Source organism: Armigeres subalbatus, chromosome 3 (genome assembly GCF_024139115.2).
Source record: "Armigeres subalbatus isolate Guangzhou_Male chromosome 3, GZ_Asu_2, whole genome shotgun sequence".
NCBI classification, from domain to species: Eukaryota; Metazoa; Arthropoda; class Insecta; order Diptera; family Culicidae; genus Armigeres; species Armigeres subalbatus.
In genome coordinates, this window is record NC_085141.1 from 14,473,421 (window position 1) to 14,486,065 (window position 12,645).

Consider the following 12,645-nt stretch of genomic DNA (forward strand, 5'->3'; position numbering starts at 1 on the left):
TGGAAGGGTCGTCCAACAACTTTGCGACCATCTGGTGGCGTCGGATCTAACGGATCATCTTGTGAACCCCATGCTTATCTCGGAACTGGTAGAAAAGCTGCCATCAAATACCAAATTGGAATGGGTGCGATTCAAACGTCAAAAGGCTGCAGTAAATTTGAGTACTTTTTCGGACTTCCTTTCCGAAATAGTTTCAGAAGCGGTCGAGGTCACAAACTACATTGAGCCTCTAGCAGAAGTTCGTGTTAACCGGGATCGAAACCAAAAGAAAACCAAGACGAAAGTGCCGGAAGGATGCCTAAATACACACGTTGGTGTCGAACAGACGGCGAACCACCCAGCTGAGTTAGCGAAGCGTGACATTCAATACGAAAGCCGCAAACGCTGCCCTCAAGGTACTGACGAACCATCAACAATATTCTCCGGTCACCATGTAGCGGGAGAGCTGTCAGATCAGGACCTACAAGAACTTCTTCGAAAACACTACACATTGGAAGAGTCAGGTGTGTCAGTTGCAGTTCTGCCAGAATCATCCGAAGATCGTCGAGCAAGGAAGCTGCTGGAGCAAACAACCGTCCGTATTGGCGACCGATTCGAAACTGGGGTGGCATTGTGCATCTCGATTCGAACGTAATTCTATCGAGTCGAACATGTTTGGCATTACGGGTTTCGATTCGATCTCGAAAACGACTCATCGTTCGAGTTTGCTCGAGGAGGTACAAGAATAACGAGATGTTTTGGCATTATGGAAACTCGATAGCACACTGAAAAACGACTCAAGTCGAACGAAAAACACTCGTCACCTTTATAGCTTTCGAATGTTGTTCGAGAGTTATTTCTTGCTAAAAGTTTTTAATTATATTTGTTATTATTTCTCTACGGGAAGAGAATAAATGTTTTATTATTGTCTCTTGAGGAAAATAATGTCCTTAGTATACCTACTTTTATAGTTTCCAGACAATATGCAATCTCTAATTATCCCGAAATCCGCGTAAAAACGACTTCAACTAAAATCGTTTTTTTAAGTTTTCACGTATTACGATTTCAATAAATCGCGTGGAAAATCTATGAGGAAAATATGAGTAAAAACGTGTATATTCCAAAATCTACGTAAAAATAGATGAGTTAAACAAAAAAACGACATGACATGACCCAAGTGCATTTAACTAAAACACATGGAAACATCAAAGTAATTTATTATCGAATCCTTCTTTAGTTTTGAATTATTTAACTCAAAATAGGATCTATGGCATAAAATTGAATAAACATAAAACTTGATAATTTGTGTCGTAACAATATCTCAATTTACAAAACATGTCGTATCGGCATAGGTGTTTTAATCGGTTGCAACTGCTCAATAAATAATATTGCTTTTTAAAGTCATTGAGTACAATTTGTTTGTTTATAAATTAACTGCGCCAATTCATGCCCTGAAGGATGCCTTTCGAACAGGCTACACGTGAAATTTACACGCAGATGAAATTACTCTTATTCTCTCTGTTTACTCACATTCGCCATGCGCTGAAGGTTGTCTCTCCAGCGGGCGGCATACTAAACACGGAGACAGCTATCTCTTATTCTCTCTGTTTACATTTAGTTTGACAGAACACACTCGATTGAACTAGTACAACACCATTCGAAATCTTGTACTGCGACTGAATGAAGTCGAACGAAATACATAATGCGGCATTTTTTTCGAAACGAATTCAAAAACTTACGAATCGAGTGATTCGATTCGAGATGCGCAATGTCACCCCTGGTCTTTTGTGGAAGAACGATAATCCGCAATTGCCAGACAGTTTTCCGATGGCTCTGAAACGGATGCACAGCTTGGAGCGCAAGTTGGCGAAACAGACGGAGCTTAAGCAGAATGTGGAAATGCAGATAGCAGAATATCAACGGAAAGGGTATGCACATATCGCCACGCCGAAAGAGTTAACAGAAGCAGAACCAGGTAAGGTCTGGTATCTTCCTCTAAACGTTGTGCTGAACCCGAAAAAGCCGGGAAAGGTTCGGATGGGACGCAGCATCGTCTGTTCAAGGAAAATCGCTCAACTCGGTATTGTTGAAAGGCCCCGATCTTTTGTCTAGTCTACCTTCGGTAATGTGCCCATTCCGCGAACGCCCTGTTGCCTTCGGTGACAAATCAGAACAGTGGTTCTTGTTTAGGCCGAATTCATCTGGTCCTCCGAAGATACTTATCATGGACGTTGCCACTTTCGGATCGACTAGTTCTCCGTGTTCTGCACAATATATTAAAAACCGAAATACACAAGAATCACACTTAAATCATTTCACAGATTTCGGTGAATTTTGCTTCAATTCACCGAAATCTCAACAGCAGATTTGTTCGGTAATTATTTCACCGATTTTCTGCGGTATTTTCCTTTGTTCAACTGTCAAAACCACCAAAAAATCTGTAAAATTTTTACCGAACAGTTCTGCTGTTGAGATTTCGGTGAAATTTCACAGAAATCTGCGATTTATTTTAAGTGTGATACGCTGAACAGTTTCTGGACGCGGTAGAAGCCATATACATATACATTTTTACTTTTGACTTACCTGATTTACCACAAGGTGCGTCAAAAGTCTTTGTTTGCAGATGACACGGGCCTTTCAGCCAAAGGGCAAAGCCTTCGTGTCATTTGTAGTAAATTGCAACAAAGTTTGGATATTTTCTCCACTTACTTGCAAAAAATGGAAAATTTCTTATTTGACACCTTCTTATTGTCTCTTTAAATGGGGTTCCAATTAATTTGTCTAGCGAAGCTAAATATTTAGGACTTCTGCTAGATCAAAAATGAAAATTTTAAAAATCACATCGAAGGTAATCAAGCCAAATGTAACAAAAATATTAAGTGTCTATATCCACTTATAAACAGAAAATCAAGACTTTGCCTTAAGAACAAATTTTTGTCTTAAGAACAAATTTTTTTAGGCGTTCGCCTTATAAGCGAATAGTCATGGGTTCGATTCCCAGCCCCTCCACCAAACCCTCGTCAGTCGCCAGATCCGCAACTCATACGGTGGCGTTTGGGGTTACGCGCCTTACCGTCACGGCTGCCTAATGACGACTGACAACTTGTTCTTTTCGGAGGCATTCCTCCAACGTTACCCGGATTAAAAATGGCAACCGAACAATGCAATCATCATTGGATACTCGACATGGACAAACGGACACAATGGACTCACGACAAGATGAACTGGAAACGACAACAATAACGAATAATGGAAATCTAAAAATAGATTCTGTACAGCAGAATACCATAGTAGATCACGGCACAGTAGCGGTAAAATCGTTGCAATCTTCTATAGCTACTTGTACCCTTAGTATAAACTAGGTTAAGTTTAGTTAAAGTTTAAAACATTGTAATACCTACATTCAACCAGTGGAAAAATCCTAACTGCCAGAGGCAATCGAAATGTATAAATAAAAATTAAAAATGTTTCATAGAAAATAAGGATGATGGTGCTAAGAAAACACGAGACACCTAGTCCAAGAGATGAATGTATTAGATAATTAGCAAATAAAATTAGTAAAAAACCCTGATTAATCCACCTAGCGGTGTTGGTACCTTTCTCGTGCAAAAAAAAAACTAAAAAATATGAGTGAGTGTTTTTTTCGCGCATAGAAAATAGTATTTTGGCCATAACTTCTGATCCCATAGTCCAATGTGGTCAATTTTCAATAGCAAACAATAGGACAGGATTCTCAGTCGATTGAATTTTTTTTGCAAGTAATTCGGTCAATGCTAAGTTCCAAAAAGTGTGTATACAAAATTTTGTACACATACACACATACACACACACATACATACATACACACAAACAGACATCACCTCAATTCGTCGAGCTGAGTCGTATATAACACTTTGGGTCTCCGAGCCTTCTATCAAAAGTTTGGTTTTGGAGTGATCATATAGCCTCTACGTATTACTTAGTATCCTACGAGAAAGGCAAAAAGAAAAGATAAAAAGCTGAACTTCCTTCTTCTAGTGAACTTCAGCCATAGTTTGAAATATAAGTAAATGAATGACTAACAAATTAATCAGACAATGCAATGGTTGAAGTCTCCTCGATTTAAAACCGGTGGTGGATTATTTGCATACGACATACGTTACTATGAGTAATGAGTAGAGGAGCGTTCAGTGATCCCTGTTGATGCCAAATAATATTTCATTCATACTACGAATTAAATATAATTACATTCAATTTGTTAAATGGCAAATTAGCAAATTAGTATTATGTATTCCATTTAGATATGATTTAATACTTCAATAGTAAGACTGTTTTCAGTAGCTTGTACTTGAGTCGACTGCATGTTATCAATCCTGACATCCTGATATGCGAAACATTCGACATTTTAAATTATGGTTGCATCTAACGTCATGGAACGAAAAATTGCGAATTTTTGTGTGGTTTTAACAAGGATGAAAAACATTTTTTTACGCAATTTGGGATCAAGTGGTGTGTTTGCTATATGAAAGCAATGCTCTTATTATAGATCATGTTACAACATGAAGGTATGTCTTCGGAAGTTCGCAGAGGGTTAATCCATTAGACATATAATTCTACAACACTATCAAAAGCGTCTTGAAGGTGTCTAGCATTCTCGGTTTGTTGGCATCGCCATTGCATCACTTTGCATTATTAAACCCACCTCGCGAGATAGTGAAATTGTTGACCATAAAAGAGATGTGTAAAAATTCCGCCAAGTATTGGTGAAGTGTATAAACGCATAACTGCCTCTTATCGAGATGGGATCGGGATTATCGTTTGTCTTTGGGACTGTTTCGCGATCACGTGCACGCCAGGGGGAGAAGCGGATTCATGCACTCTCGCACGGTTAGGTACGAGTCGACACCATAGGCTTCAGGTTCGTGATATGTAGCTGGTTAATTCATTTGTGTTTCGAGTGGCTACGGGTCAGCGTGCTTCCATACTCGTCTAACATTGCTATCAAAGAATTACTTCCGCTTAAATTGAAATGAAATATTTGGTTGTAGGAGTCATCACTGCTGTGATCAGCATCAACAGTATGTTTCGTTTGTTAAGTCATTAAATTAGACACTGGTTTGAATAATGCTGTATCTTCATAGCCATTAGTGCTCTGCAGTGTATGCAAGGGGTGGAAGTGAAGCAAGCCTCAGGAAACAGCAATGGAGCGCAAAAGCAAGAGAAACCTTTGGAGATCATGGAGTGTGGAGCGGCAACCGCATTGGCTTCCACGGCATTGCTGTTTGCGGTGAAACCAAGCACAATCTCTTTCCCATCGGGCGACTACAAATGCTACCACCTGAAATATGATGAAAAGAACAGCGAGTCATCGACTATCATTAAGGGATGTATTTACAAGTCGCTGAACGTTTGCGATGGAAAATTTACGTCGGAAAATATTCGGGAAGCGTTCTGCAGTCAGTGCGACCTGGATGCTTGCAATTCGGCCGGTCGATATGGAATCGACCTCAAGCTATTAGGTCTCATTGTGGTCTCCGTAATAGCATTCCTAATGAAATAAGGCGTGTCAGGTGGAATACTGTGCTCGTTGTGATGATGCATATGTACGTAGGTTTTGTCGGAAGATGATCTAAGCGTTCACAGTGTTTGTAATTAGCAAATAAGATAGTAGGAAACAGCAAAAACTCACCAAAGTATATCGGTTGGAAACATTCGTACAAAAATGATACCATTTTAAAAAGGAAAGCAATTAAGACCGATTTGCTTAGTGGTTAGCTCAGGATTAATTGACGCCTTCGATAGATGTAAGCATAAATTTTGATCAATAGAAACTATCAACGAATAAAGATCGAAGCTTGAATTTTGTACATTGTTCGGTGTTAAACTAAACTGTAACCAATGAAAAGACATCCCTAAACAGTACACATTCATTACTATTCAGCACGGCATTCTTCCAAAAACGTCGGTTGGTAGTTCGCAGAAATGGTCAAATGGGACGGTGACGTGATTTTACGATTTTGAACGTGTGCCATTAGAAGCTTTTTTCGACGGTTTGGAACAATACCGGCAGTGCAGTGTAAGGGATAATTGGTCAACGCGGGCGTGTCGATATATAAGCACGCGTGTTGTTGTTTACGTAAACAGTGTGATGACCGATAGTTGTACAACTGGGGACGGGATGAGATAATAGTTACGTACATTTGTGGGTAACAATGGTGTTATGAAGTTGAGAATAATCAATATGAGTTATGAAAAGCTATTAGCCATTTTGAGATCATTTTGCTTTCCACAAATCCAATTGACCAGCTATCGTCAGAGTGTGGGACTCCTTCATTCGTTTATTTAGCGAACATCTAAACAGATGACACTGGATAAATAATTCAACGCCACAATAAACGGTCCGAGGCCGCATCTCTCCATCCCCACGCTCGCCAAGTCGTTCTGTACCTGGCCAGCCCATCTCGCTGCGCTCCACGCTGTCTTGTACCTCCCGGATAGGAAACGAACACCATCTTCGCAGGGTTTCTGTCCGGCAGCATACCCTGCCCATCGTACCCTTCCGACTGTAGTTACCTTCTGGATGCTGGGTTCGCCATAGAGCTGGGGAGCTCGTGGTTCATCCTTCGCCGCCACACACCGTCTTCTGGCACATCGCCAATGATGGTCCTAAGTACCCGAATACTCCGAGTGCTTGCAAGTCCTCCTCGAGCATGGTCTAATTTTCATGCCCGTAGAGGACTACCGGTTTTATGAGCCCTTTGGTCGTTACACATTTGATGCGGTGGTGAATCTGTAGGACTCATACTGTCGTAATCTGTCGTCGCAACCCACTAAATCTTTTATGAGCTTTTACCTAAATTTTCTCTTGGTTCCACCTACAGTATTACATTAGGAATAGATATATTGTGCTTTCAGCACTCTTTCTTAAACGGAATACTCTATAGTGCCTCTCTTCGATAATAATCTACTTCATTTAGCTATTTGTGCATATGACTCCTTTATTTGTGCCAGATGTATTGTGCAAGCATTTGCATTTGTGCACACAAAAAACTTTATCATTTTCAAAACAGTAACCGATTTGCTCCCAAAAATTTATATTCGACGGCCGGTATACCGTCTCATTTTTTCTTGAAAAGTACTTAGATCGGACATTGCCTTCCAGAGATATTATTTCCTCTCTATTTCGACCAATCTTACGCACTATCACCGCTAGGTGGCTAAATCTGCTTTTTTTCTAGTATCATCTAATCTTGTCTTAAACAAATGTATCAAGCATAATGTAAGAATTCTGGAAAAGAACTGGCTTAGATGACAACCATTTTTGCCTTTCTCGTACACCAAGGTGTAACGAAAAGGCTATACCCAAGTAACCAAAAGTTCCTTTAAGGTACGTTTTTCGCTTAATCAGCCTGAATTTTATGTCGTTAAACGAACCTGAAAGTACTTTCACGAAGTTATAGAGCCTTCTAAGCAGCTTCTAAAAGAACTTGTAAAAAATTATTTTCCGGGTGGTTAAAATTATATTTTTTTTTCTAAGTGGTGGAAGGGGAATTGTCAAAGTCAATTTTTATTTATTTATTTGTGAACAGATGTTTGTCTCTTTCTTGCTCCTCCTCTCCTCCTGAAGGTGGTGGTATTGAACTCGATGTCTCAGCGTGCAAGTCCCTGCATAATCCGATGCGCCAGCGGACATATTTGAAACGAGTGAGTAATGTCACTTACTGATAAAGTGCAAATAATCTTCTATGCCAACATGATGAAATTTAAATTATAGTCTTTGCATCTACAGATCACAACACCTCGATATTATAATGATGAGCAATTACGGCTGTAATACGAAGTAATCCCACTTCATCCTCATTTTGTTTTATGAATGCGTTAAATAAATATAATATTAAGAATCAATTTTGCCTAAAGTTTTGAATAAACTTTGATAAAACGACTATGTATAAACAATTTTTCTTATTAAGTTTTGCATGAGAATTTTAGTTGAACGTTTGAAAATATAGAAGTCGCTCAGAAGGTTCACAGTGAACTTGTTTGGAACTTTTATGTTCGAAGTTTTTATGACGCTATTAGGAAGCCTTTATTCTACTTTGTAGTTGCTAGAGAGCACCTTTAGAACTTCTTTAGTACTTGAAGTTGCTTAAAGTTCACATTGGAAATTTGGGGATCCAGAAGTAGCTTCAAGACTTATTTAGCCTCTTAATCAGCTAGAAAGTGCTGTCGGAACTTTATATGAACTCTTAGAAACTTCAAAGGAGATTTTATTATGCAATGACGAACTTTTGGCTGCTTGGTTATATTCACTTCAGAGACGATTTTGTGATAGAAGATCCGGAGACCCATAGTGTTATATACCAATCGACTCAGCTCGACGAATTGAGATGATGTATGTATGTGTGTATGTATACATAATGTGCGCAAAATAAAACTCATTCATCTTTTAGGCACTTATCTTGGTCCGATTTGTTTCCGATAAGTTGCATTCGACGGGGAATCCTTTCCCATTGTTTCCTATTGAAAATCGCCTAGATCGGATTATGGGATCAAAAGTTATGGCCAAAATACGATTTATATGCAAAAAAAAAATACGCTAAGAAATTCTAATCCAATTTTTTTAGTATATCTAATGTACGAGAAAACCACAAACACCGCTAGGTGGATCAATCCGGGTTTTTTCATTCATTTGTCATAAGAGAAGCTGGTAGGAGTGTGCCTCTCATCATTGGCAGACTCTCTCCTCTCACCAACAACCATCAATGAGCTGGAAGCAACATAAACAACCCACAGTCAAACTCATCACGCATGGAGAACGGGACTCGAATACTCTAAACCTGAGACGAGACCTGTAACGACAGCTTTCTTTTTCCTTGTCACCTTGTCACCAGGACTTTCCCTAATCCTACTAACCCGACACAATTTATATATATATATATATATAAACCAATCTATGTATGTATATATGTATGTATGTATGTTCGCTAACTACTTCTGAACCACTTGGCCGATTTCAACCAAATTTGGTACACACATTCTCTATCCTCACGGAAAGTTAACAAGGGTGGGATGGTCATTTGGAAAAGGGGAAGGGGTGATGGGAGGAGTTTTGTTTGGAAAACGAACAATTCTGTGTAACTTTCAACTCCCACACTGCGGAAAATGGAAGTATGATTTTCAATAAAACGCCTTATGAAAATTTGCCACAATGAATCGGTATGGATTTCAATATGTTGCCTTATGAACGATCATTTTAATTGGAAAAAGTTAAGTGCGGCAGACTGTGTTCGAACCATGGACGCCGGGGTCGGGTGGCCGGTATCTAGACCACACGCCCATCGACGCTTGATACTCATAAAGGTAACTGCGTATAAAAAGCACTGTTGCTGGCATAATTTGTCGATGGTTCATAAGGCGCCAGTCCGATAGTCCAGTTCGCTCAGTGCAGGACCGATTTCAAGCAAATTTTGTACACATAGTCACTATGAGGAGACGATCATATGGGAGGGTAATTTGGAAAAAGGGGGGAAAGGTCTGGAGGGAGGGGTATTGTTCAGAAAACGGGCATATCAGAGTAAATTATGAATCCCTGAGTAAATTAGAGTAAATTATGAATCCCTGGACCGATTTGAACCAAATTTGGTACACACATTCTCTATCCTAAGGAGAAGATAACAAAGGGGGTGGAATGGTCATTGGGGAAAGAGGGAGGGTAAGGGTTGGCTTTAGAAAACGAGCAATTCAGTGTAACTCCCAACCCCCAGGACCAATTCCAACTAGATTTAGTATACATATTCTCTATTTTTTGAAAGTACCCGTAACGCTGGGTAGACACCTTTACGTGGTGTGTTACGGATTTCTGATTTACTTAATTTCATATTGTAATATTTTATACTCTCATATTTTCAAATTTTGCTATTTTTTTATCTTCATATTTTCTTATTTTTATGCTTTCATAATTTCATAATGTTGTATTGTATGCTGCCATAAACTGCTGATAAGGAACTTTATTTTTTAATTATATATTTTCATATTTTTATTTATATATTTTTCAAATATGTATTCATATTATCACGTTCTCATTTCATAATGTATTCATATTTTCCTATGTTTATATTTTCATATTTTCATTTTACTGGTTTTCATATTTTCGTTTCTTCGTGCTTTCATATTTTCATATATTTATGCTTTCATTTATTTATATTTTCATATTTACATTTTTTTCATATTTCATATCTTTATTTTCATATATTTTATTTTTATATATTAATTTTTTTATATATTAATTTTCATTCCCTTCATATTAAAAATTTACTAAAACTGGATTACTAAAAAAAATACAGGAAGATTGAGAGGGCATCATTTACCTAGGTCGTTATTATCTGACAAAATTTTGATAGGTTCGGTGATAGAAAAACGGGAGGAGCTGACAAGCCTTTGGCACAGCAGAGTGCGATTGATTCGCATTCTATACCAGTCCGCCCAGCCCGTTGTTGGGGGCATGGAGTGCGATCCTCTCGTTTAATAAACAATGTGCACTCGCTTGACTTTGGATTAGGGTGGCTCAAATTAGTATGGGAAAAACTTTGTTCAATTTTTTTGATGGGCCGCCGTCTTATTCGGTTCTATTTGATGCCCTGATGCTCTGGACAAAATTTCAGCCAAATCGGTCAACGTTTGGGTAGTGCTAAACTCGTTGGAAGTTTATATGCAAAAATGTATGCAGAAACATCCAAAAACAGTAAATTGCAGCTGGACTACACAACTTACGATAAAGAACTATGATACTCATTCAGATCTTGGAGAATTTAATACAGAATTTTATGCAGAAAACCGCGAGAAGATTCGAGTTTGCCCGGCTTATTAGCATTTCTCTGTTATTAGCATTTCTCTGCAGTGGGGTTGGAGCAAATTACGTTTCTTTTACCTTTGAAAAGAAATAAATTCACCCCTACAACACTCCTGTAAAATGCTAATATCTTTGCGTAATAAACTCTAATCTTCTCGCGGTTTTCAGCATAAAATTCTGTATTTTATTTTACAAGAACTGAATGAGTATCATGGTTCTTGATCGTAAATTGTGCCATCCAACTGCAAATCAGTGTTTCCGCATACATTGACCGATTTGGCTGAAATTTTGTCCAGAGCATCAGGGCATCAAATAGAACCGAATAAGAGGGCGGCCCATCAAAAAACTTGAAAAAGTGTTTTTTGAGCCACCCTACTGTGGATATACAACAGTAAAGCACATGTGGAGATTGGACAAATCAAGCATCCGAAAGATATTCAATTTGCAAAAAAGAGAGCTAACCGCGGTGGAGGTTGGTACTCGGATTCTGATGGCTTTTTCGCAAACGTGACCTTTAAGTGGTCTTGTTGTGTAGGAGTTATCACGCCTATCTAGAGAGTAGGAGGTTGAGGGTTCGAGTCCCTCCAAGACACGTGGATTCTTTTTCGCAAATTTCATATCAATTTGTCCATTTCGAAACATGTGCTGTGCATATGCACAGCCAAGATATTTAACAAAAAATGGTTTTCGTACGGCCGAGTTGCCGAATAATATGCAATTAATTGATTAAATTATTGTTGACAATGAATAACGATAATGAAAAAAAAACTGTTGGAGTATGATTACCGATTACCGATTGTGATTAAATGTTGACACACTATGTATATGATTAACGATCGATATGAATAATGATTAATGATTATGAATGATTTGCATAGTGATCAATAATCAAGTAACCTTTATTCTAAATCGAGTTATTAAAAGGTATTAAAATTATTTGATTGTGATTAAAGATTAATGAATGAAAGCGAGGTATGCAATGATTAAAACTGATGATAAATGAATAAATATAAAACAATTATGAATATGATTAGTGATTATTGATAAAATTCTATGATTATGATTATTGAATATTATTATCATGATTTAATCTAATGCTCTGATATATATAACTTAATGTTTGTAATTTTGTGTGTATGTTCTAGCATAACTTCTGAACAAATTGGCCGATTTCAACCACACATTCTTTATCTTAAGGAGACGACGATAGTTTGAAGAACTAATGAAAACTTTTATTATTCCGTTTACTACCTCTACCCGAGCAAAAATGAATAACTTATTGATAACAAATTCTATTATCCGGTTATCGGACATTTTGATAACTGAATTTGTTATCATTTTGGCTGAATTAACAGTCAACATAACAAAAATGATACCAGAATTTTGCTCCTGAAATAACTAAATGAAAACAAATTAAGTTATCACTGATACCACGTTGATAGCACATTTTGTTATACATATTATTGACTCAAATAACTAACTTAGTTATCAATTAGTTATCACTCATCACTGTTTTATCGACCAAAATAGTTAAATCTTCTTTGCCGACTTCGTTACGCATTGAAAAAAATGTTGGCATTCACTGGGGTTCGAACTCGAATCACGTGATTGTACGGCGACGTCTCTGGGCACTCACCCAATTACGCTTTCTTGTGGAGCAAAAGAGAAGAGCACTACGCTTCCTACAATCTTGTATTTACTGAAGACTATTTATAATCAAATCATGATGCCATGACCATAACAGTTGGCTGGACATAGTGCAAAGCAGAATAACTTATTAATAACAAACTTTATTATCAAATTATATTGATAACTAGAATTGTTATCATTTTGGTTGA

General features: G+C 37.9%; 1 protein-coding gene across 1 annotated transcript; it reads left to right on the forward strand.

The window, feature by feature from the left end:
- Positions 1-4,844: 4,844 nt before the first annotated feature.
- Positions 4,845-5,825, forward strand: LOC134227057 (uncharacterized). The gene is made up of 2 exons (XM_062708267.1): positions 4,845-5,036; positions 5,100-5,825. Exons 1-2 carry the CDS (start codon positions 4,988-4,990, stop codon positions 5,516-5,518), a joined length of 468 nt encoding a protein of 155 aa, XP_062564251.1. The 5' UTR covers positions 4,845-4,987; the 3' UTR covers positions 5,519-5,825.
- The last annotated feature ends 6,820 nt before the right edge of the window (positions 5,826-12,645 follow it).

What these genes read in the sequence shown, in the direction of transcription:
- LOC134227057 (XM_062708267.1), top strand. Translation starts at nt 4,988, where the DNA reads ATGAAATATTTGGTTGTAGGAGTCATCACTGCTGTGATCAGCATCAAC. An exon ending in TGCTGTGATCAGCATCAACA is followed by an intron (nt 5,037 to 5,099) that starts GTATGTTTCGTT and finishes GTATCTTCATAG; the next exon opens with CCATTAGTGCTCTGCAGTGT.